Below are 27,333 nucleotides of genomic sequence, written 5' to 3'. Positions count from 1 at the left end.
CAGGATTCGTGCCCCAGAGATTAGGCCACAGCCAGCGTCTCAATCCAATACTGGCACCCCATCTCATCCACAACGTCCTAATTACCTCCGTTCGCCGCTACACAAGCAATACCCCCAGCGAACCACAACGATCCCTTAATCTAAAGGGCTTCATGACAAAACGACTCCAGAATCACAAATCCAAGGCACTCACCCCTGAACACATAAATTCACACCATACACACCATCTACAATTCCCGAAAAACCAACAACCCCAACTACTACTCGGCCCACCAGCTTTCACCACTGTGTGCCCCAGTTCGGCCTCTATGAATCCCAAATGCGTGAGGTGAGTTTTAGCGGTTGGGTGTCTGGTGCATCGTGACTCGCCTGGGCCGGCCCGTAGCTGTCGATGAGACGCTGGATGCAAGGGGCTCCATGACAACCCCCCAGGGTTGCCAGGGCACCCACGACGAAGGCGCCGAATCAGACCGGGATCGCCACTCCCGGAGCCGTCCTGGCATTCCCCCTCGCCGCCGGACCCCTCCACGATTCGTTGCTGTCACTTCCCCCATAGACTCCGTTTCTTCCTGCGACGACTCACGACAATCTTGGATGGTCGGCCAGCCCATTTGTCTCTTAGCCGAGGTTTACTGATCCCTGCTTCCACCCCAGACCATCTTCACCAGGTTTCGCCCAATTGCAGGCACAACTCGGGCCTGACAGTGAGTCATATACTGCCGACATCTCCTTGTAGGCTGCCTGAAGCATGGCCCTCCTCTTCTCCGGAATGACCCTGAACACTGCGAGGCCATCATCGTCAAGAGCCGTGGGCAAAGCAGCCAACGCCTCTTCCTCTGTCCAGCCGACAGACCGGTACGCTGCTCCAAACCGGTGGGTGAAGGCACTTTGCCTCCCACGTAGGCTTCAAAATGGCAGCCCCCGACCGCGTGGTCTCAACACGGGAACCCCGACCGCAGGCGGCCGCTCCATCATCCCCACCCGGCTTCGCCACTCGTCCCCTGCTGCATTGGCTCCCGAAGTCGCCACTCTCCTCTTCGACATCAAGTCAGTGACGATCAACCGGAGCCGATCTGCCTCTGCCATCAGGGCTTGCCACTCCTCTGATACAGGTGCCGTATTGTCAGCACACTCAGGCTTCGTTACTGAGCTCCCGGCTCCAGGGGATACTGGGGGAACTCTTTGGCCATCTCCCTTCTCTGTCTCTGAAGATGCTACAGGTGGGCTCTAACTATTTATTCTCTTTGGCATTTTACAATAGCCAATTCTGACGCCACTGTAATGTAGCTCTCAGAGACACTGTATTTTATTTCTGTATATTTTTTGGAATAAAGACCACGAGTGACTATATACACTTGGTTAGTTAGACGACTCTCTTCTGGGACAACATAGCTTCTAGTCTCAAGACATCTTGAAGACGATGGAGACGACCCGTTCCAAGGCGAAAATGACGACGGTGATTCCCCACACCAACAGCCCCCCAGGTCCGGTTCACGCCGGCTCATATGCCTCACCCGGTCCGGCCATGGCCCTATTCTTGGATTCTCCTCGCCGCACCTGCCCTGTCAATCTTTGCCCTGATTACACTTCCCAGCCATTGGATCCTGCGCTCCACCTCACATGACCCTGTCAATGTTTATTTCATCAGTCATCATTACACGTCTATTAGTCACCATACTGTCCCACTATCACTTCGTGCTGTCTTTACACATGTGTAGTGTGAGTCACAAGACACACAAAGAGATCTGAAGGCACCACGATTCATTAGCAACTAACAGGGCTACGGGTTAACTACACTCTGGGTTATCCTATACCCCGTTGGGTCTCTATGTAACATAAATCCCCGACGACCGACTACCCTAAAACCAAACAAAGCGATGTCGCACGGTGAGTTCCCTCTCCCAGACAACCACAATCGCTCCGCCCCCATCCCTCTTATCCTCTTGAGCGTGGCCACGCTCCGCCTCCGGCCACACCCCCCTGCTCGGTCTCTCCCAATGGAACCAGGGCCAGCATCACGTGTCCTTCCGGGCCCCCTTCACTACCCTGTGTCAGCACGTCCCCTCTCTCTGCGATGAGACAATGCTCTCTAGGGCCCACATCTCCGCTACATCTCTGCCGGCACCAGAGAGAGGTATGTACGTACTAATTTACAAGTTGTGAGTGTAGCCGGTGTGCACACCATAGAGACTCTATTTACATCTCTACCCATGTGTAGTGACATAGAATGGGTCACTATGATGCGTAGCACTGGTTACTGACAGAGAGAGGGAATGTGGGCCGACCTACCAGCAGAGCAGGGTGTGGCAGCCGTTCAGCCAGCAGAGCATGCAATGCCATGGAGTTGGTCACTAGGGTGCATGGCGCTGGCTGCTGGCAAAATGGGGCATATGAGGACGTGGCACCCCGGCCGGCTAGTAGAGCACGTGATAGGCCAGGGCAAAGGATGTGGGGCAAAGGTGACCGAGGGGACACGTGAGGTATAGCCCAGAACCTTCTGGTGAGTTCAAAAAGGGGGTATAGCCAAGGTCGGAGCCAGGCAGGGGACACGTGGAAGGTGGCCCAGAACCGTCTGGTAGGTTCCAGAAGGAGGCGTGGCCAAGGGCGGAGCCAGGCCACGACGGGGAGGGGGGGGGGGCATTAAACGAAAGTCCCAAGGCTGGATAAGGGCTGTCTGTCGGTGGAATGGAACCCAAGGTGCTACATCATCGTCTCCAGCGTCGTGGATTCAGACAGCGTGCTGGCTATTCTGACCCATTTATAGTTATCCCGTGTGTGAACAATGTCCAAAGATGTAGGACAAACGTGTGTTGCCTCCTACTATTAGTGTCTCAGAAGTGACTCACTACACATGGTGCACGTGGGCTCTCAATATAAAGTAGATCCACTTTTTGTAAATGGATGCGATTCTTCCGGAATTGGCAGCTAATTTATTGAAAAGATTATCATCCAAAAAATAACGATTTCATTCAAAATAAAAAAATATAACGTTGCACTTGAAGAAGAAAATGGTTAGTCAACGCTTACTGTCTACTATTAGATAGCTCAGAAACGTGGTAACAAATTAAACAACGCGTCAACCTGATGCAAAGAAAGCACGGAGAGTTTTAAACTAAGAATGAACGCCTGTTTAAATAAAGAGCATATGGATTAAAACACAGATCCAGGTTAGAGGCAGCAATCTGACTGTTAACGATACATAAGTGGGGCAAGGGTAAGATTCGTCGCTGAAACTATGGAATTCGCATTCATTTCAATGGCCTAAGTCCGCTGTCGTGATTAAGCAGGGTGGAAATTCTGTCCAGAGTGTTCCTATTTAAATTATGAAAAGGAAACATTATTTCACAAAGCCCATAGAAATGTGTAGAAGAAAGAAAAAAGCAATTTTTAATTTCTATGCCCTTTCAGTCAGTTCAAGAATAGCTCAAAGGATGGCTTGTAAGAAATGTCACGCCACAAAATTGTGGACATAGCTCACAAGCTAAACATAGAAATTAACACAAGCAGCCCTCAAGGTGAGCAACCTCTGCTCTCGTCGCATCTCATGATGACGTATGCCTCCTTCAGTTTGCTGCTTGGATTCGTCGACCTAAGTGTTGCTCTATTGGACGTATACCGCACATCACGTTAACTAATACAAAGTGAACGTGTCTACGTTTCTAAACCAGTCGTCTCACCAACAGCAATTTGCACTCGCAGTGTGAAAAAAAAATGAATGCAGGATTAATGTTTGCACGAATTAGGCTATTGTTCTCATCAACTTTAATACACAAACACCAAATGTTACATGGTAGATGTAAGTGCCCCGAGGTGCAATTACAGGGTGAGGTTAAATTAAAGTAGCGCCTTTGATTGGCAGACCCGTTTTTGTAAGTGGGCTGCGTATTATTGCCTGACGGTTTTGACTCGCGCTGCAACCACACGAACTCGTTCGGCATCATACATGAGAAACTCTTAATGCACATTTGCCTGCCGATTTACAGGGCGAACAGTCTTTATTTAAACTGGAAGACTCCGATGAGCTATGCAGCTCTTTTTCACCAGCGTCCAATAGGTGTGGGTCAGAAAGTTAGAACAACAAACAATACAAAAACACGACGGGAGTGCAAAGTATCAGAAATCTAAGCAAGTCACGAAATATAAATAAAAAATAAATAAAGTATATACTTACCAATTGCATAATGTTGGGTGCGTGGGCTTTTGAAATATAATATTTCCACTTTTCTGGAAATGGACATGAATCTCAAGAAATCAATGACTGAAACATGTTTTACCAGTATTTTCCTTTATTTACAGAACAACATTTTACAGTTTTTTTACAGCGGTTTTGCTGACGTCACATTCAGCAATTATGCGAGACGGGTGTGTTACTGTGACGTCGATTCAACGCCTGCATCCGATTGGCCACATGGGGCCCAGCCACCAACATCCGGTGGCCTCCAGCATGAGCATATATATTAGGAAGAGATGCAAGGAGCCTTTCTGAGACCACTGCTGGTGCCAGGGCCTGACGCCGAGAGAAGTGGGTGACTCAATCACTGAAATTCACAGGGCGAGTATTGGTGGTGAGGTGTGTGTGGGTGTCGGGTGTGGTGAGCAACAGTGTAGCGTTCTAGATTTGAAGTTTTCGTGACTGCACGGACTTCAGTAAAAAATCTATTGCTGTGGTTGTCACACCTGATTATTATTGCTTGTGTTGCAATCGAAACGTCGTGATTTAAAAAATGTTCTCACCTACGTGACTAAACCCGGCGGCCTGAGTTCGATTTTCACTCACACCCAAAACCAGTAACGATTTTCTGAACTGGTCCTGGGTCTCTCCTAGGTCAATTCAGCTTAAAATAAGTACCTGATGTGGTGTGTAAACATCATAGGTACTCGCTAACAGCACTTTCCCAAATTGTCTGTATAGCCTATACGGGGATCTTTGTGTTTGGTGTAGGGTGTGAGGTGTATGGTATGGGTAGCTGGGTGTTTGTGGGGAGGTTTGGTTTGGGATTGTGTGTGTTTATGGTGAGCAGTGGGGCAGCGGTTAATTGCACTGCGCTTTGACCCGAGTTTGATTCTCACAGTTGCAACTATCTCAACCGGTCCTTCGCCTTCCTTAGGTCGATCAGCCTTTAATAACTACCTGGTGCACTGTATAAATATAATCACTGACGAAGGTGGTGCTGGTGTTGGAGCAAACGCTGTTAGCAACCACGTATGAAGGCCGGCATGGTACACGAGGGGGTGAGTGGCCAGCACAACGCCCGGCCCCCTTTGTCTCCCCAAGTGGCAATGTTGACACATCACATCAGGTACCTATTTGAGGAAAATTAAACCTAGGGGAAGCCCATGACCGGTTCAGATAATCCGTCACTGGTGTTGGTGGTGTCCGTGAGCAGCAATTGAAATCGGGACACTGGGGATCGTAAGCATAGTGAGCTAACTGTTGCAGCACCGGTCCCCAAAACCTGTTTGTCAACCAGGGATACGCAGACCCCTGGGGTTACATGGAAATGTCCCAGGGGGTACACGAGGTGATTTATTAATGCGTGATATTATATCATAATCCGAACAATTGGTGAATAATCATGTATGAATCTGACAATATAAAATTACCACGATTAAATTTGAATACATTTGGTAACCTACAAAGATATAAAATACCTTTCTAAACTCGTTGATCGGAACAATATGGTTTTCAAGAGTAACCATCGAGCACAAAGTAATTACATCACGCATGCAGAGGGTCCGTTCATTTTTTTTTGTATTTGCTTGCAGTTACTTGCCAGTTAGGATACCTCATGAAGTGCAAAATTGGGTCAAACTATTGACGTTCATTATTCATACATTTCTCAGAAACATGTCGGGTCAGGCAAAGAGGGTTATTCGGTTGAAACAAAATTCAACGAAGGGGTACAGCAGTAGCCAAACAAGATTGAGAACCACTGCCTTAAACGACCCCCTTCTCACCCCTATTCACACTCACTTTAGCGTCACCTCAACCTCACCACACTCACCCCCGTTTTCCCTAATTTGCATTCACCTCAACGTCACCGCGTAAACCCTCGCACTACACTAAGCCTCGCACACTACACTACACTATACAGCACACACTACAATATTTACCACAACGACAATATTCACAACACACTCCTGTGCACTATATACTACCCACACTAAATTATACGCACTAAATCACAATACACACTAAACTATGCACCACCCATATTGCACATTACACTTTCTTTCAAGCTGTTTTTGCATTGAGTCTGTTGTCCGTCCTCCGCACCTTCAGATTAGCACGGCTGGCTACGTATTGTATAAACATTTTTCATCATACGATATACAACACTCTGCATTGTACTATACTATGCATTCCACTATACACACTATGGTACACACTACATGATTAAACCAGATTCTGAGTTGCGGTAATTCCAAGCTTAATTTGGCGGAATACTTGTCTCTAGGGATGTACAGGCAGCTGGATGTGGTGCTGGTCAGATCACCCCTCTGTGTGCTTTGTAAGCTTTAATAGGTGCTTACAGCACATGTTGCCTGTTTGGCTCAATGCATGCCTCTGTGTCTCTGGGCAGGTGAACCATGTTGGGGGCATTTGCGATCCTCTTGTTTGTGAGTTCAGGTAAGGATTTTTTAACTCGCTTACTCGTTAATGTTTACCTGCTCACTCATCCAGATCACGTACCAATTAACTCTTACAAATACACCCTCAACCGATGGCACCTCAGCCAGACACTCACAGGTAGTGACTACTTATTCCAATATTTGAGGCAAGACAGCCCCGTAGGGTGATCCCCACCTAGCCCCATGATGTTTTATGGGATGAGGGATTTCCCCTCCACTAAGACCTCAAAGAAATGCTCAGAAAATCTGCAAACATGTTCCTCGTGGTTGGAGATCAGATCACCATTCTTTCCCCTAATGACGATGATAGGTGTGGTGCTGCAAGTAACTTATTTTTGTGGAATTAAAGAGTGATTTGTGATCATGGGCTACTGAGGCAGATTCCATCTCCTCAGCAACCCGCGACCACCACTCATCCTTACAGCGCCGCCCAGCTCATCGATCCTCCGAGCGAAGGCTGCTGTAGCCCTCCTCACTCTTCGACGTGGGATGCTGTAGATGGTAGGAGTGGCAATGTCGCTTTTTCTCAGATAACTGGAACACGTCCTCTGTGAGGCAAGGCCTCTGTATAGGTTTAAACAACGTACCCAAAGCAGCCATTGCAGCTGTATGAACCACAGTCCTTAAACCTTAACCATTTATCCTAGTCATCAGGAGGATGGGGGGGATGCCAACACCAGCTGCCAGCGATGATGCAATTCTCACTTTCAACGTTCATCAGCTAGCTAAGACCAGGCCACTGTGGGTTTGAATGGGGTCCAAGGTGGACACCCACCACTACAGTGGAAGAACGGTTGGAGCATTTTACAGATGACAAGTCAATGGTCAGTGGGCAAATCAGTTGTACGGTAGGTCCTGGTGTCAAGGACATGGGTCCACATCCATTGTTGTCACTATATAAACCAGCACACAAGCTTAATTTGACCTTTAATTCGTGGTTTCTTGGTAATTGAATTGAAGGTGGAGGGGTCATCAGCCCCTTGCACCCACCATAGCCCCGGTTTGCCACTGCAGTGGCTGCAAGCACCATGAAGGGAATAGCTGATGGGAATTGGCCCTTTCCCCATGGCATTGCTCACAGCCACAACAGGGTTACCATCCGGCATCATCGAGGAGGTAGGGGGTTTTTATACATTTTTATATATTTTTTTTCCTGCCTCAGCAGCTCTCCCGCTATATTTTTCACCTGATGATTATTGCTTGTGTTGCGATCGAAACGTCGTGACATTGTTATTATTTTTAGTAGTTTTCTATCTACGTGGCTTTATTTTTTTAAACACCCACTCTCTCACCCACTCACCCACCTGCACAACCATTCACCTACCTATGAGATGCTTTTTTATATGCGCCTGATGATATTGCTCCTGCAAATGATAATGCAGTTGCTTGCTGTGGATTATGATGATGCAGCTCATAGCTCTGCTGATGTTACTGTTGATGATTATGTTGCTACTTATGCCACTGCTGCCAACGATTTTTCTCACGATGATTTTGCTGCTGCTGCTGCTGCTACATATGCTTCTCATTCTGATGATGTTGATTTTGCTGCTGATGATGGTGGGGTGTGACCGTGTGCCGCGACCCAGCAGCCGCGGCGGACACGGCGTGCACGGGCCAGGGCGGCGAGTGTCTGGACTGGCGCTACACCGTGTGCCTTGCAGGGGTAGCCACGAACCTCTGCAGCGGGGACTCCAACCGCCGCTGCTGTCTCCAGTGCAACTCGGCCTGTAAGTGGTGGGACCCAGTAAAACACCAGGGATCAGCGGTTACAGGGATCAGAGTTTTGAGACCGAGGACCAGATATTATAGTCCTGTGACTGGGGTTCAGGATTAATGTCTCGAGTGAGCCATAGTATCAAATTTAGGGTATTGAAAGAGTCTCAAATAAACTATGCTTCATCATCAGTCTTCAGACCGAAAGTTCAAGGTTCGACGTTCTGAGACTGGGTCTGAAGGTGATTCAGGATCACAACCCTAAGACCAGGGATCAGGGTAAGAGTTTTGAATGAGATTCAGTAAGCCCAGGTCTCAAGGATTAGAGTGTCAATTCAGACTTTAGAGAGACCAGGTTTCAAGGATTGGATTGCATCTCTAGTACAGGGGCCTGTGTGTGAAGACATTGCAGGACCACACCTGTACCGTCACCTCGTCTATTTCATACCCAATGTATTTCCCTCAGGTTTATCGAATGAGCAATCATGGTCGGCCAATGATGGACAGTGCACCGACATGGGTGGAAAGTGTCAGGTCAACTCCAACTACTGCGGAGGCAGCTACTCCTCGGGGTTGTGTGGGGGGCCCAGCAACCGGCAGTGCTGCATCGAATCTCAGTCAGGTGAGGGTGGTTCGTAATGGCCGTGTCAGAATACACATTATTGTGCTGACTATGCATGTACATTGCCTTTTTTTCTCACTATCACAACTGAGCCGTGCTGGGGCTGTGCAGAACCAGACTAGCCTGTCTCAGTAGGCACCAGTGGTGCATAAGCCGAGCCGTGTCCATGTCGCTGACGTCACATGTATGTATGTTGTTGAACTTCTTTGGCACCGTACATAGCCAACCATGCTAATTGGAGGTGAGGAGGAAGGACAAGAAACTAAACACAACAAGTGGTGAACAAGCGAAGATGCGTGTAGGTGACACAGGGATGCCATGTCCTCATGACCTAGTGAATGACGTAACACGCATTGAATGTGTTAACCCAATGATGAGTGAAACTGTGGTGCATTGTGGGTAAATAACTTATACACACTTTTTGTGACTGCTTAATGAGGTCCTCGTTCAGGTCGCGGGGGTTAATTTGGCCATGCATCACGATAACGATCATCAGCGCGGGTTGGCAAAAGTGGGTTGCATGCTTATAGGCGTGGGAGCATGCTTGTCTTGTAAATTGATGCAGTCTGCTGCTGCATTGCACCACGTGACACTTCGGAAGGTGAAGGTACAAATACTGACTGTGACTGTGGGTTGGTGATTGTGTTCCCATAGGAGGGAGTGGAACCGGTTGCTATGGTGACCTGATGAACATTGACACAACGGGAGCTTCGATTAAGACTGCCAAACAAGACAAGCTGAGCGAGAGGGGTGAGACGAGTTAGCGAGCACTCATTAATAATTGTTGCGACTTCTAATGCACGCCACAAATCATTTTCTCAGTCTCGAAGACAGAAAGACATTGACTCAGAAGCACGAGGAGGAACCATAGACGAGTGGAAAGGCAGTATCAGCAATGCGGTGATGAGTCAGCAATTACCCAAGATCTGCAACTATATATTAAAAGTTTTTTTTCAGCTAATTAAAGAGTGTTAATACATGTGGGATAAACTGGAGTGTCCAGAAAAAAAAACCCATGCATGCAAGGGGGAAACATTCCATCTCATACAGATGGAACAGATGGAGTCCAGATTTTTACTGTGCCATGTGCCACCTTCTCATGACAGAACCGGGGTATGGCTCCTCTTTGATGCCCATGGACTTCACAACATTTGTGTGTGGTCCACCAACGTTCTCTGCTGCCTCCACAGATTGCAGGCCACGTGCAACATAGCCACTAACGTTCAGCTAACGCGCAATAGTTGTTAGAAAATGTTGTATATGATTAAAATGATGTCATTGTGTACATTGCTGCTAACCGGCCAATGATAATAATACTTCATTATGAAAAAAACGGAGCACATTTGTTAATATCAATGTGGCCTTAATAAGAATATATAATAGGTAACATTTCGTGCAATGGTCTTCTTCATAGCACGACATTTACGAGCCATGAAGAAGTGCCATTCCTCAAAAGGCAGTGTTATTTTTTCGGAACGTGTTTGAGTTTTTGGTTATTTGACTGCTATCACAGCATTCGCATCACCAAATCATGTGATAGTAATCATGGTGATGATTATAGATGAGATGCTGTCCTTTATATCCATGTCCTCTACCTTCCTGAGCAGACGGAGGATAGGGGAGAGAGAACATGGCAGGTGAAGATTGTACTGTAGATTAATTCGATAATTAGATGCAATCCGGCTACTAAGGGGAAGTGAATAGCTCAGGCCAGATGGTGGCAGACTGTCATGGTATATGTATGGATCTGTGTAGATGTCTGCGGATCTCTGTGTCAGTTTATGGCTCTCTGTGCAAGTCTATAGGTGTTCATGTGAGTGTATTATTTTCTGTGTATGTCTATGGGTCTTTATGCAAGTCTAAGAGCATGTGGTTGGAGACTGTTGGGCAAATCTTGCAGGTGGCTCTGTTGTCTTAACCGTGTAGTAGCTGTGAGATCTGGTGGAGGATAGAGAGGGTCAGTCGCAATGTTGTGCACTAGTGGCATTAGCAGCTTTGGCATCTATGATGTCTCAGTCTAAAGCAGGGGTGGGGAGCGTCCGGCCCGCAGGCCGTATAAGGCCCATGAAATCATTTGGTCTAGCCCTGCCAAGGCAACCGCAGGCGGGACTCGAAATTCAATAAATCTAGGAGCTTTTTTCATGGCAACATAAATGAATATTAAGTGAATCATAATAATAACTTAAATTTTGAGGGACAAGCAAGGAATGTCCGTTACGGGATAGACAGGACACAAACGAGTACATGACAGGACAGACACATATGCTTCTCGTCGTCTGCCTGTATTGTGGTGACTCAGAGGACAGTCAGTGCCAGGCAGGCTGGGGGTGTATACGTTGCGAAACTTTAACACACTGTGGCGAAACTACGGCGATCAGGTGACGATGAGACGAGATGCGATGAGATGATTCCTTGCGACGTTGATGACCTTGCCTCTGATGATTGACGACGATCTTGTCGACTTCTTTGTCGACACAGACGATAACTCCAATCCAACCTTTATCCACACGTCCACGATCAACAATCCTCGCAAAAATTAATCTCTGATTAAGATTAAGAAAATTACAGTACACAGAAAAGACCTCAAGAGTCAATGATACGGACGTTGGATATGTTCCAAATCCAAGATCCAGGATTGAAACAGCGATCAAAGCAAACTCAAGTTTCATTTATTAGGTATAGCCCTGTGAGCCATGCGGCTCTTGAGTCGGGTGCAACCGCAACAAACTAAATATGAACAGAGAACATCTTAAAGCGACGATGTGCAACTAAAACATCCTGGATAAACCAGCAAATCTTCCAGAAAAAAAACCACGGTATTACAACGCTGTGTGCAAAAATCCCAGTGTGATGCAAATCAAGCAACAACCATAAGACAATTTAGATTAAAGTTATCAGGCCAACTCCACACTTCCGCAAGAAACATGGCTTAACCAAATGTTTTCTAAATCACCACTATAAAGCTATAAAAACAATGCAACAACAGTGACCATAGGAACTGTGATTCAGATTTAACAATAAACGATATACATAACATGTACGACCAAACTTGCAGCCATAGCTGGCAGCATGAGTCACTCCCAGTGTATGATGAGTGAGTAAGTCAGTGTATGATGTGTGAGTGAATCAGTGGTAGTGTGAGTGAGTGTATGATGTGTGAGTGAGTCAGCGTATGATGAGTGAGTGTATCACAGCATCCTTCCCGCCATCAATGCCTCCTCCACGCCATCACGGTCTCCTCCACGCCATCACGGCCTCCTTCACGCCGTCACGGCCTCCTCCACGCCATCACGGCCTCTTCCACGCCATCACGGCCTCCTCACTCACTCTCTCTCGCTCACTCACACTCGCTCACTCTCACTCGCGAGCCATGGCGACGTTGCTCCCGTCCACGATGGCGTGACGGCCCATCCCGCTCGGTAGCTTTGCTTTACTGAATAATCGTGTCGCTGGCGACATACACACTGGATAGTTATTAAAACGTAAGTGGTGCGACATCCTACAAATGGCGACTACGAAGAAAAGAAAAGTTGATGCAAAGTGTCGATCTTTCCAAGAGAAATGGACCAATGATGATTTTTTTTGTTGAAGTCAAAGGCAAACCTGTATGTATAGTTTGTGACGATGCGTTAGCAGTAATGAAAAAAGCCAATCTGGAACGTCATTACAGCTCAAAACATGTTAAACAATGAATTGGGAGGCCAAAGGCGTCCGGATAAAATCAATGCTCTTCAGCGGAGGTTGGAATCACAACAAGCCACTTTCACTCGCCCTCGTTGTGACAGAGACAACGTTATTCAGACGAGTTATGTAGTGAGCGAGCTACTCACAAAAAAGCTGAGGCCTCATGAAGAGGGAGAGTTTGTGAAAGAGTGCATGGTGGCTGCTGCGGAGTTGTTAGCACCAGACAAAGTAAAATTGTTTCAGAGTGTTAGTTTGTCTCGGACAACCGTCTCAGATCGGATTACTGACTTAGCACATGATATTGAAAAAACACTAAAGGATTCTGCAGGAGATTTCCAATTTTTTCTCTCTGGCTTGTGACGAGACAACGGACGTAACAAATACTGCCCAATTGGCCGTTTTCGTTCGTGGGATAACTGCAGAGTTTGACACGCGAGAGGAACTGCTGTCACTGGAAGCCATGCATGGCACTACAAGAGGTGAGGACTTGTTTGAGAGACTTTTTTATTAATGAAACAACTTGAGCTAACATTGGAAAAGTTAAGTGGCCTTACTACAGATGGAGCTCCAGCCATGGTTGGCTCGCAAAAAGGGTTAATTGCATTTGTCAAGAAAGAACTGAATCGTCTAAGTCTTGATCCAAGTGATTTAATTATATGCCACTGCATCATACACCGAGAAAGTCTCTGTGCACAGTCGTTGTGGCTCAACAATGTGATTTCAACAGTAGTGTCATGCATACATGTTGTCAAAAAGCAGAGGGTTTAACAGCCCCCAGTTTAAGAAGTTACTGAATGATCTTGACTCTGAGTACGGTGATCTTGTTTATCACTGTGAAGTGTGGTGGCTAAGTCGCGGGAACATGCTCATGAGGTTTTAGGAACTGCGGGATGAAGTCAAGCAGTCCATGGAGATTAAGGGAAAACCTGTCAGGGAACTCAACGATAGCAAGTGGATGTGTGATTTAGCGTTCATGGTGGACTTTACCAAGTACCTCTCAGAGCTGAACGTCAAGCTGCAGGCCCCCAACCAGCTTCTCAGCTCCCTGCTTTCAAACGTGAATTCATTTGAAGCTAAATTAAGGCTGTGGAAAGTACAACTCGAAAGGAATAACACGGTGCATTTCACCACTCTGGAAAGACAAAAGCCTTCTACGACACTTGAATATGCTGGTGAATGTGCGAAACTAATTGAGGCATTTAATGAAAGATTCAAGGACGTGAAAAGTAAACAAATGGAATTGAACATCTTTGCTACACCATTCAATGTAGAACTAGCTGACATGCCTGATAACCTACAACACGAAATCATTCAGATGAAAGATAGGTACAACAACCTCCCACTGCTTGAGTTCTAGAAATGTTACATAAGCAATAATGCATTTCCAACTTTGAGGAGACATGCATTGAAATATGCATCTGTGTTTGGAACAACTTACTGCTGCGAGCAGTTATTTTCAAAACTTACCATCGCAAAGAGTCGACTGCGCTCAAGACTGACTGACGAAAACCTGGAAAAGCAGTTGCGAGTTGCAACATCTTTAATACCAGCTAACATCATCACACAACTCACCATATAGAAGCAGTTCCAGCCATCACGTTAGGGGTGAGTTAATTAAATGTTTGACAAAAATATAATAGGATAATTTTTATATTGATAATTTTGTATGGCCCGTGAATAATGTTATAAATATCCAAAAGGCCCTTGGCAGAAAAAAAGGTTCCCCACCCGTGGTCTAAAGCATGATCTTGAATGCTGATGAAGCCCAAGTTGTATTATTCTCCACCCCAGGAGTGGCCGCATCAAAGAAGCTGGTGAACGCCGACCTGATGCGCCTCAAGAACTACAAGACCATCATCGTGGCCACCGCCAATGCAAAGTGCATGGACCCGGCTGTCATCGCGGCCATCATCTCTCGCGAGTCGCGTGCCGGCGCTCTGCTCGTTAAAGGCTTTGGCGATAACGGAAATGGCTTCGGACTCATGCAGGTGAGTCCCGGGAATAGATTGACACTTAGGCCAATCTTCTTTGGTTCTTTCGTAAAGTCAAATAGAATGAGAATGAAATAATAAAATAACACAATAAAATTCTCACGACGTTTCAGCCACAATGCAAGCGGCCGTCTTCAGGTGAAAGGTACAGAACTGTCGGGATGACAGAGCTTCAATGAACGATGTTAAGATTCGTAGCGACTTTTAAGCTGGTTGGGAGAAGTGAGGCACCTTGACAAATGGGTTTACATATCAATAGCTAATAGATTAGCTTGTGACTGGTCGCGGAAATGGCTATGTTAAAGTCAAAATCTACACATCTACAGAGGCAACTAGTAATTTAGTATTGAAATAGCTAAGGGATTAGCTTGTGACTGGTCACAGGAATGGCTATGTTAAAGTCAAAACCTACACATCCACAGAGGCAACTAGTAATTTAGCATTGAAATAGCTAAGGGGTTAGATTGTGACTGGTCACAGAAATAGATGTTAAAGTAAAGGCCTACACATCCACAGAGCTTCAATGAACGCTGTTAAGATTCGTATCGACTTTTAAGCTGGTTGGGAGAAGTGAGGCACCTTGACAAAGGGGTTTACATATCAAATAGCTGAGGGATTAGCTTGTGACTGGTCACGGAAATGGCTATGTTAAAGTCAAAACCTACACATCCACAGAGGCAACTAGTAATTTAGAATTGAAATAGCTAAGGGATTAGCTTGTGACTGGTCACAGGAATGGCTATGTTAAAGTCCAAACCTACACATCCACAGAGGCAACTAGTAATTTAGCATTGAAATAGCTAAGGGATTAGCTTGTGCAAATAGCTGAGGGATTAGCTTGTGACTGGTCATGGAAATGGCTATATTAAAGTCAACACCTACACATCCACAGAGGCAACTAGTAATTTAGCATTGAAATAGCTGAGGGATTAGCTTGTGACTGGTCACGGAAATGGCTATGTTAAAGTCAAAACCTTCACATCCACAGAGGCAACTAGCAATTTAGCATTGAAATAGCTAAGGGATTAGCTTGTGCAAATCGCTGAGGGATTAGCTTGTGACTGGTCACGGAAATGGCTATGTTAAAGTCAAAACCTACACATCCACAGAGACAACTAGTAATTTAGCATTGAAATAGCTAAGGGATCAGCTTGTGACTGGTCACAGAAATAGATGTTAAAGTAAAGGCCTACACATCGACAGAGCTTCAATGAACGCTGTTAAGATTCGTAGCGACTTTTAGGCAAGTTGGGAGAAGTGAGGCACCTTGACAAAGGGGGTTTACATATCAAATAGCTCAGGGATTAGCTTGTGACTGGTCACGGAAATGGCTATGTTAAAGTCAAAACCTACACATCCACAGAGGCAACTAGTAATTTAGATTTGAAATAGCAAAGGGATTAGCTTGTGACTGATCACAGAAATAGATGTTAAAGTCAAAGCCTACACAACCACAGAGGCACCTCGTACATGGATGCCAAAGGGGGCTGCAACAACTCAACTGTCATACAGTAAAGCGATGTGAAAAACCTAATTCTAAATGACATCAATATAATAAATGTACTCAATATATTCTTCAATAAGCTGAGCTATTAACATTAACTGGTTATACACTATATTCTTAGTTTTTTCGGTAAAGTCACGTTGAAGAGAAACAACAAAATAACAAAATATATATAAAACAATAAAAAATTCTCACGACGTTTCGACCATAACTCAAACGGTCATCATCAGGTGTGTCGGTTTGCATAAATTTATTTTGAAAACGGCATATTTATTTATATATATAAAAATAACGTTTGCGTCACGCGCAACGATGGCAGTTTGCCAGGACTAGTCCATCTATTTTTTGAAAAGAGGAGGGGGGAGACGAAATTTGTTTTTATGTATGCTGTCTGAAAGGCACTGTAAGCGTGAACAATCAATCAAGAACTGAAATGATTTATCAAATCTTTCCAATGATTGCTAAGATAGAATCCATCTTCTCGGTTGAAATTGTCTCTGTGTTTGTATATGTGGATAGCCTCATGAACGAATCTCTCATGGAAGCCAGATGGCTTACAAAGAACCTCTGTCTTGGAAAAGTCAATGGCATGTGAGCCTACTGAATTAGAACAATGATCTGCTACGGCCGAGGTGTTGGTCCTACCGTGTTTAAGGTCTGTTTTATGTTCACGAATGCGGTCCGAGATATGGCGTTTGGTTTCTCCAATGTAACTACTACCACAGAGGCAACTTAGTTTGTAGACACCAGGGTATTGTATGTCCGGAATCACATCTTTTACAGACGGAACCAGATCACGGATTTTATGTAATGTGTTGAAACGGACCTGGATCTTGTGTTTATTCAAGATTTTGGAGATCTTTTTTGTGATCCCAGCAATGTAGGGTAAAGTGATGGTTTTGAAAGGCTCCTCAAGAGGGTTCTTCTTCATGGTTTGAGTGATAGCTTTGCGGATTGTATAGTCGGAGTAACCATTAGCCCTAAGAGCTTGGTGTACGTGCTTGAGTTCACTGCTTATGTGTTCCTGGTCGGATATGCATTGGGCTCTATGATACAGAGTCTTGATGAGAGAATTCTTCTGTGATGGATGGATGGTGGTGGGAATCCGGTTTCAAGTAAGCATCTGTATGGGTAGCTTTCCTGTAAACAGAGTGGCTCATTGAACCATCAGGTCTCCTTTTAATTTAGACATCCAAAAAGGGTAGTTTGCCATCTTTTTCGATCTCCATGGCAAATCTGATGGCTGGGTGTATGGAATTGATGTGGTCGCGGAATTGGTCTAGAGCAGGCTGGCCATGTGGCAAAATGACAAAAGTGTCATCCACGTACCTCTTCCATAAGGTCCATTTCTGATGGCCTGAAATCCGATTTAGCTAAAGGTCTAAACTTTGCTGTCACACCGAGACACATACAGGTTAATGATATCATTGCCCATGTCGACGTTGCACTCAAGGGCTTAGTAACCATTGGAAAGATGTTTTAAACCATTTCGGTTCTAAATTAATTGTATTTTACGAGGCCCTTCAGACCGCAGCTCTTTCGCTGGCACTGACTCTTAATACCTCTCACACCACGGTTAATGGTATGGTTTATAACATGGAGTATAACAGCGCCTCGCAGCTGTTTCTCCCCTCCTTCCTCCTCCACTCCAACCATGGATGGACTCGTCCGTCTGAACGTAGCTGTCCGTGGTGCTGAAGTGGAAAGTAAGATTCCACCCGTTTTTTTCACCATGTAACATTGTGATATAACATTGAGGTAGTTTATATTTTAGTTTTTTATTGGTTTACTATATGATATTCATTATATAGTGTAATGTATACCCAGTTAATGTTAATAGCTCTGCTTATTGAAGAATATATTGAGTACATTTATTATATTGATGTAATTTAGAATTAGGTTTTTCACATCGCTTTACTGTATGACAGTTGAGTTGTTGCAGCCCCCTTTGGCGTCCATGTACGAGGTGCATCTGTGGATGTGTAGGCTTTGACTTTGACATCTATTTCTGTGACCAGTCACAAGCTAATCCCTTAACTATTTCAATGCTAGTTGCCTCTGTGGATGTGTAGGTTTTGACTTTAACATAGCCATTTCCGTGACCAGTCACAAGCTAATCCCTCAGCTATTTGATATGTAAACCCCCTTTGTCAAGGTGCATCACTTCTCCCAACCAGCCTAAAAGTCACTACGAATCTTAACAGCGTTCATTGAAGCTCTGTGGATGTGTAGGCCTTTACTTTAACATCTATTTCTGTGACCAGTCACAAGCTAATCCCTTAGCTATTTCAATGCTAAATTACTAGTTGCCTCTGTGGATGTGTAGGTTTTGACTTTAACATAGCCATTTCCGTGACCAGTCACAAGATAATCCCTCAGCTATTTGCACAAGCTAATCCCTTAGCTATTTCAATGCTAAATTACTAGTTGCCTCTGTGGATGTGCAGGTTTTGACTTTAACATAGCCATTCCTGTGACCAGTCACAAGCTAATCCCTTAGCTATTTCAATGCTAAATTACTAGCTGCCTCTGTGGATGTGTAGGTTTTGACTTTAACATAGCCATTTCCGTGACCAGTCACAAGCTAATCCCTCAACTATTTGATATGTAAACCCCCTTTGTCAAGGTGCCTCACTTCTCCCAACCAGCATAAAAGTCGCTACCAATCTTAACATCGTTCATTGAAGCTCTGTCGTCCCGACAGTTCTGTACCTTTCACCTGAAGATGGCCGCTTGCGTTGTGGCCAAAACGTCGTGATAATTTTTTTGTGTTATTTTATTATTTTATTCTCATTCTACGTGACTTTACCGAAAGAACCAAAGAAGATGAATCCTTGCAGTCACGAAAGCTTCAAATCGGAAAAAAACTTGGGCCAATGTTGTTGCTCCAAAGTTGGGCCAAATACTTGGCAACGTTGGCCCAACCACATGACAATGTTGACTTAGCATTTGACGAACCACTGGCCCGTTTTAGACCACAGTATCATGTTTTATGGGGAGCTGGGTTTATATGATTATTTAAGTGATTGATGTAATCTGGTCTCTCACCAGCTCAGTGTGGTAGAAGGGAGGTGTAAGTTATCCCCTCCCATACCACCATATCCATTCACATGGCCCCTTCGGCGCTCACCCCAGACGGAATAAGGAGACCAAGTTTAGCTGAATCACCACTTTGTTTATAACACCAAAAGCCACACGTTTCACTGGGGATGTCTTAATCCTGAAAGGACAAGACACATCAGGGCAACAATTTAAAAACAAGAGTTAGCTTACACCCACCATTGCCAGACCCTAGAGTTCCCATCCCCAGGTCCTTGTGGTTCCTTACTCTGGAGAATATGAGGAGTTGCCAGTGCACAGTATAGGCAAAGAAGGGCCCAGGGTGCAGGGCACAGCGCGTGCCAAAACAGGCCCCAAATGCATAATGGCCATGAACTCTGCGCGGGAGTTCATGACCATCGGCTCGATATCCCTAGGTATATCAGTATCTCCCTGTGTGGCTATGTGTCTCCCTTTCTCAGTGTCTCACTCTTAATGACTGTTTCACAAATATATCTGCATCACTCTCACTTTTCGTTCTCACTTAACCTCAATGCCTGTCTCACTCTCTGTCACCATCTCGATGTTTGTCTCAGTATCTATGTTACTAGGTGACTCTGTGTCTCACTTCACCTTTGTGTGAGCCCTATAACTCTTCCCTCAAAGGAAACCCATCCGCTTACGAATCCCCATTAGATGAACCATCACACTCAGGCAAACGCCAGGGCCACAAAAGAGAGGCGACTACTCACTTCGCAACCACAAAACATGATTAAAGTAGGAATAGGGTTTACCTTTTCTGGCAATAAAACAGTTGTTAAGATTTTTACACACCATATAGATACCTTTTGCAAGGCATCAAGTCTGCATTAACCACACATACTTGTGGCCAAACATGCAAACAAACATGCTCTGATATTGCATGCATTGTCTTGAAACTGATTGGCCTACACCAGAGGCAGCCTTTTTATGGCCTTGTCTCACCAGTATTAGACCAGAGAATGTCAAAAGGCGAACAGTGCATAGACAATGCAGGTATCAGAACACGTATAGCTTGGATCGAGCAGTTACATTTTCATCAGTTTGGATACTGGCAAAAAGGTCCCATGGATATAACCACAAAACAATTTAATAATGCAACGAAAAACAACAAACCGGAAATCAACACCGCAGATACTTTACGCCAAATATGGTTCACTCCCAAATGCCGATAGTACAACGACCCTCTTGGAATCACAGATTTTGCTCCCTGAAAATGGGTGGCACACTCAATTTCCAGAATTTTCCAGTCACCGCTAATAACTCTCCTTGATCCAAGGGTACGTCCGCTCACTCTCTCCTGGACTGGGTGGGATGTTGAACTTGGACTAAATAAGCTTTGCAATAAAGCTTTATTATTTCGGTATTTGATAATTCGGCAAGACCAGAGCCCCATATGTGTCAAATTAACAAGATTTTATTGTACTTTGAAATGCTGCCTGGGCGAGACTCCTCTCACTCTCCGGCACAGGAGGGTGTTGAACTCGATCAAGGTAAGTTGAAACTGAGTTAGTGCCTGGTAACATTCACTCTTCCACTCTACAACACGGGAAAATGTTGCACGCAAACAAGGTACAGTAGGGGGATGTGAGAACCCAATATCTTGCAGTCCCGAATCAGCTGTACTGCCATGAGCGCTCCCACTGCTGTGTAAACTAAAATGTTAACTCTGGAATCTAGCGTTCAGAATTCTAAGGTAGAAAAGAAATAGTCATCAAATTATTATCTCCTGTCACAGAAGAAAGGTTGTAAACTCTGACTTTAACATAGCCACTTCCGTGACCAGTTATATGCTAATTCCTCACATTAACATCATGCTAATCTCCCAGTTACATGCTAATTTCTCACCTTAACATCCTGCTAATCTCTTAGTACCTTTCAGTGTAATGTTTAATATCATTTATTTGGTAATATATAGTATCGTAATTGTATAGTGAATATATAGCAGTGTGGTACACAGTAGGGTTGGTAAAATAATACATAGTGTAATATTACAAGTCTAATATTATTATAATCTAAGGTATAGAGTAGTGTATAGTAACACAGTGTATAATTCAATGTTGGGGTCTGTCTATGGCAGTTTATAATAAGAAGATTAGTTGGAGGCATATTATAATATTTTTTGCGACATATAAGTGTAATATATAATGGCGTATTGTTAGTAGCTCAGCTTAGTGGAGAATATATTGAGTACATTGATTATATTGATGTAGTTTATATTTAGTTCTTTCACATCGGTTTATTATATGATAGTTGGGTAGTTGCAGTTCTTTAGCGTCAATATACTAAATAACATCATGCTAAGCTCCCAGTTACATGCTAATTTCTGACCTTAACATCTTGCTAATCTCTCACATTAACTTAGCTACTTCAATGCTAAATTCTTCTGTTGATATGTAAACTCCTTTGTCAAGGCGCTCTGCTCCTCCCTCCTGGCTTAAAATACGCTTTCAAGCTTAGCAGTGTTCATTAGAGCGCTGTCTTTCGGACAGTTCTGTTTCTTCACCTGAGGACAGCTGCTTGTGTTGTGGCCAAAACGTCGTGAGAATTTTATTTTATTATTATTTAATTATTTCCCTTCGACGTGACTTTACCGAAAGAACCAAGAAGATGAGTGCCTACCTTATTACAGACTAATTAAGACCTTATTGGTCACCCCGTGCCCTTGTAAACCTCAACGTTCATCCTACAAAGTCGAGAGAGAAACACAAACAAATAGACAAAAATTACGTGACTAAACAAAAATAGTTAAATGTATTAATTTGGATAATTGGTGTCAATGTACCATGAACCCAAGTCACATAAGTTTGCTTCCAGCTCATGACACCTACATTCTGAGTTAATATTTTAGAACTGGTCCGGGGCATCCCCTCGGTTGACTATTTTGTAAGGTGTGTATGCATCAGCACTAGCAGTTGTATGTGGTGCTTGCTACACCTCCCCATTGTGTGCCGGTGCGGCCTTCTTAGGTGCTTACTAACAGAACTTGCCCAACAGTCTGTTAAAGGCTATATGGAGCATCGGTGTCTTTGTCCAGGTGGACAAGCGCTTCCACAACATAGTGGGCACGTGGGACAGCGAAGACCACTTGAAGCAGGGCACGGGCATCCTCATCGACATGATCAGTGCCATCAAGAAGAAGTTCCCTAACTGGACCCAGGACCAGCAGATGAAAGGTCCCGTAAGAGCACCAGCAAGAGCACCTCTTCACAAACATTAACAGCTTCTCTTTCCAATGCACCACCATCCACTCTCTGTGCCACCGACATCAATCTGAAGATGGAAGGTCCCTGACTACAAAACCTCTCTCACCTCTTCTCAAGAAATAATGACCTTTTTTCGGACCAAAGACAAAGATCTGCCGTGTTGTATATGTCGGGTCTTGAAAATTTTAATAAAAGTAAAAAACGTAGATGAAGAAAAAAATGCATAATTAATTAAATGCATAATTATATTATGTAAATATGCACGTAATTTATGCTAAGTAGGAGGTGTAATAAAATTAAGTTATTCAAGTGTAAGTGATTATGCTAATGTATGCAAATATGATCATTAGGCTCGGCTTCGTTGTCATGGGTTGTTTTATCAATCGAGATAATACAATGAATTGTATGAAGTTATGCAAGTGTAATGTATATATGCTGGTTAAGCTCGGCTTCGTTGTCTAGGTGGTATTATCAATCGGGATAATACAATGATTCTCGCTTTAACATTTACTGATTATGTTTTAGTGTTTATGTCAGGTCTCAATATTCAGATCTCACCGCAGGATACAGTTCTTATAATTAAAATTATTATGCATGAACTTAGGAAGGCACCACTCAGACACTTATGTGTTAAGCAACTTGAATCTCTAAACAAAAACATGAAACTAATATGAGAACTCTTATGCTAGGAATGGCAACACAGTACTCCTGGAGATAGCCAGTCGTCTTGCCAAGTACCATCGTCTTAGAGAAAATTATTTCATGTGAGCCAGCCGCATTAAAGTAATGATCAGACACGGCAGAAGTATTGATCCTGCCGTGTTTCAGATCTTCCTTATGTTCACGAACACGGTACAAGACATGTCGTTTGGTTTCTCCAATGTAACTGTTGCAGCAGATACAGCTTAGTTTGTAGACGCCGGGATATTGCATGTCAGGAATATTGTCCTTCACAGATGGGATTAGGTCATGAGTGAGTTTGTTGGCCAGCACAACGACTGGCTATCTTCGTCTTCCAGGTGGCGATGTTTTTACACACCGCACCAAATACTGATTTGAGGCTGAGTCGATCTAGGGGAGGCCCAAGACCGGTTCAGATAATCGTCACCGGTGTTGGTGGCCGTGAGCAGGAATCGAAATTGGGTCGCCGTGTTGGTAGCACAGCGTCGCGCTAACCGCCGCACCACCACTCCTCAGACCACCACCATGAACAGCGGCAGCAACACGTTCACCATTTCATTGCAGTTGTTTCCCCACCTCCTACTCTTGACGTCCCCTCAGCCTGTCGCCATAAACAACATTGTAAAGATAATCTGCAATGTAAGCAAAACTATATTCTTCCCGTCTCAAACCTCTGCCTACCTCGCTCATCCCCTCTCACTACCAGCTTGACTGGTGAATGATACAATATGGTGAACGGGCATTGGCAAGACACAAAGGCGACCCAGTATTTATAAAAAACCAAACAATAATAGTTCGCACTATGTCACGTGGACAAATTGAGCATACAGTACGTTGCTAAGTAAGTTCGAGGTGTATATAGGATGATAAAAATAAAAGCGGGTAAACCATTTGTTTTTTTCATCATCTTGATACAGTATTGGTACGATGGTCCCATAGATATGTACATACTGTACGTATGCATGTATATAATGTGGAGTGGTGGGATTAATGTATAATTATGGGGAGCGGTAGCACAACGGTTAGCACATTTTTGCTAAGAACCCTGAGTTCGATGCCCGCTCACAGCGCACATTTGTGAATAATATTTGAACCGGTCCTGGGCCTCCCCTAGGTCGACTTAGCCTTAACATAGTCCGTGATGTGGTCTGTAAACATCACGATTGGGAGACAAAGTAGCTCGGCGTAGTACTGGCGAACCGGATTTGCCCTAGTTAAATGTTAAAGAAAAGCTCTTTGTGTATATATAATATGTATGTTAATGCATATTCAATGTACATTTTATGTGTATATGTATGTATAATACAGAAGACATCTTGGCATATGACATACGTCAACACGGACATCACTCTGTGCACATTAACACATGCAATGTATTTTTACGTATGCAATGTATATATGTGTGTATACAGTGTATAAAATGTATGTAATGCACATGTATGCACAGGAGGCATCTCGGCATATAACGCTGGCACGCGGAACGTGGGGTCGTATGCCAACATGGACATCGGCACGACGGGCGACGACTACGCCAACGACGTGGTCGCCAGGGCCCAGATGCTCCGTGACAACGGCCACTTCTAGACGGGGGGGGGGGGGGGAGAAAGTCTCAGAGGCACAAACACAGAGATGAGCAGAGACAGCCGAACAAAGACTGATTCCGCTGTATAGCCTTTGTATGTATGTTGAACTTATTTCGCACCATACATAGCCAACCGTGATAATCGGAGGTGTGGGGGGAAGAACAAGTAACTAAACACAAAAAGCGGTGCTAAATCATTTAGTTTAAATCTAGATTTAGCAGACTGGTTGGGCAAGTACTGTGAGCGAGTAGCATTTATCATCCATAATAGCGTTTTTTTGGGTTAAATCGCGTAAATATAAAAAAACGTCGTACTCGGATTGTAAATGTTATGGCTTGGCTCTCCAACACACCGGTGTGTTGTACTAGTGACGAATTGGCACGTTCTGTTTACGTGACAAACCTGACTAGTTTGCTGTGTCGGGTGGTGGCAGGTTTTAATGACACGTTTATATATTTACGCGATCTAACCCAAAAATCCTCTTAAGCATTTATGAAGGCTGGAACAGCACACATCGGGGTGGGTGGCCAGCACCATGCTCGATCACCTTTGTCTCCTCAGTGAAGATGTTTACAAATCGTAACAGTTACACATTTGAGGCCGAGTTGACCCAGGGCAGGCTCAGGGCTCGTATAGATAATCGTAACCGGTGTTTGCAGTGATCATGAATCGGACAGATATGCAAACACAAACACAGTAACAGCCGCCATTCGCCAGTAATGGACACAAACATCTCCATAACCATTGTACCAGGCTAGGTAAATGATGGTCTATTCACTGAAGTCATTTACGAAATTACGTAATTAAAACATACTTTCCATGTGTATGAGTGAACTTTGTCTATATTGTGGGGAGCAGTGGTGTAGCGGTTAGTGCACTGCGCTACGAATTTGATTCCCGCTCACGGCCAACACCAGTGACTATTATTTGAACTGGTCCTAGGCCTCCCCTAGGTCGATTCAGTCTCAAATGTGTACTGGTACAGTATGTAAACATCGCCACTGGGGAGACAAAGGCGGCCGGATGCGGTGCTGGTCATCCACGCACTTGTGTAACGTGCCGGCCTTCATAGGTGCTCTGTTTAGGCTATATGGGAGTCTTTTTCTTTTTTATTCTATATATTACTGCTATAATTAAAGGATATATTTCCCGCCATATTAATGTTGTCCTCATTGTGCTACATAATGCCTGCCCCACAATCGCATATCACAGAGCTACCTCTGAGATCCCTTCAAGTGACCTCTGGTCTACACAGTTGATGACAGCACGTCCCCAACCTGGAAGAGGTGGGAGTACACACACTTTTTACCCCAGCACACTCGTCCTGGCAATTGACTGTGGTGTACCAAATTATTCTGCCGATTTGACAGGCATTAATAGAGGGAGTGGGGGGTGGGATTGAATCAACTTGGCCCATTGTTTCCATTGCAACACCAGGAGATGCAATCGAACCGAGCTGCTAGATTGCAAGTTGGGCTGCAGGTTAGGCGGTGCAGTGGAGACACTTGCACCTCCGTGCAGGGGCACAACTATGGGATAGGTGTGTGCAGCGTTATGTAACGTATAGAGGGGCCCAGGCGGCCACAAGGGAGGGCCCCCAAATCAATAGATGAACAAGTAAAAAATAATAACACGTAGGTTTTCGCATCAAAATTGTAAATGTAGGTTTAGTATCCAACACACCGGTGTGCTGAACTATCTTGAACAAACACAAGATCCAGGTCCAATTTAACACAATGCACAAAATTTGTGACCTAATCCCATCTTTATTCTTAGCTTTTTCGGTAAAGTCACGTTGAAGGGAAACAATAAAATAATAAAATATATACTGTAAAACACTAAAAATTATCACGACGTTTCAACGATAACACAAACGGTCGTCATCAGATGTGTCGGTTTGCATTAATTTATTTATATTTAATCGGTGTATTTATTTATTTAAAAAACGTCAGCGCCATGTGCAGCGATTTGGCAGTTTATTTAGAAGGACTAGTCAATCTATGTTCTGAAAAGAGGAGGGGGGAGACGAAAAATTAATGTATGCTGTCTGAAAGCCACTGTAAGCGTGAACAATCAATTAAGACCTGAAATGGTTAGTACAAAATTCTACTCACCTGGTATCGACAATCAAGGGTATTTCTCTGTCCCCAGACGACCTGGTTGTCAGTTTTGATGTAGTTTCCTTATTCACCAAGGTTCCTGTACCTGACACCATTGCAATCATTGAAGACTTGGTTTCATCAAGGACTAAACACTGAGGTACCGCCCCCCCCCCTGGTTAGACACTGTTTAACCAATACATACTTCACTTGGAATGGAACTTTCTACATCCAAACTGAGGGCACCCCAATGGGCTCCCCCCTATATCCGGTTATAGCTAACATTTTCATGGAGAAATTTGAGACTGACGCCATCCAGACTGCCACTCTGCACGCAACCTTATAGAAGAGGTACGTGGATGACACTTTTGTGATCGGGCCACATGGCCGGCCTGCTCTAGACCAATTCTTCGACCACATCAATTCCATACACCCAGCCATCAGATTTACCATGGAAGTCGAAAAAGATGGCAAGCTACCTTTTTTGGATGTCCTAATTAAAAAAAGAGACCTGATGTTTCAATGAGCCACTCTGTCTA

At 44.5% G+C, this 27,333-nt stretch overlaps 1 protein-coding gene across 5 annotated transcripts; it reads left to right on the top strand.

Moving 5' to 3' along the window:
- The first annotated feature begins 4,441 nt into the window (after nucleotides 1–4,441).
- On the top strand, nucleotides 4,442–25,852 carry LOC116957587 (lysozyme g-like). 5 transcript variants are annotated; one of them, XM_032979826.2, is made up of 9 exons: nucleotides 4,442–4,522; nucleotides 6,585–6,631; nucleotides 8,220–8,360; nucleotides 8,813–8,968; nucleotides 9,623–9,718; nucleotides 13,075–13,131; nucleotides 14,444–14,640; nucleotides 22,263–22,401; nucleotides 24,560–25,852. In XM_032979826.2, exons 2-9 carry the CDS (start codon nucleotides 6,592–6,594, stop codon nucleotides 24,694–24,696), a joined length of 963 nt encoding a protein of 320 aa, XP_032835717.1. In that variant the 5' UTR covers nucleotides 4,442–4,522; nucleotides 6,585–6,591; the 3' UTR covers nucleotides 24,697–25,852. The 5 variants fall into 5 exon arrangements, with proteins under 5 accessions (XP_032835717.1, XP_032835718.1, XP_075912815.1 ...); XM_076056700.1 differs by having other exon boundaries at nucleotides 4,498–4,522; nucleotides 8,223–8,360; XM_076056699.1 differs by having other exon boundaries at nucleotides 4,508–4,565.
- The last annotated feature ends 1,481 nt before the right edge of the window (nucleotides 25,853–27,333 follow it).

This window comes from Petromyzon marinus, chromosome 77 (assembly GCF_048934315.1).
Source record: "Petromyzon marinus isolate PM22_M1 ecotype Great Lakes invasive population chromosome 77, UKy_Petmar_22M1.pri1.0, whole genome shotgun sequence".
NCBI classification, from domain to species: domain Eukaryota; kingdom Metazoa; phylum Chordata; class Hyperoartia; order Petromyzontiformes; family Petromyzontidae; genus Petromyzon; species Petromyzon marinus.
The sequence above is the reverse complement of the archived record's forward strand: the minus strand, read 5'-3'. Positions and strand labels throughout refer to the sequence as shown.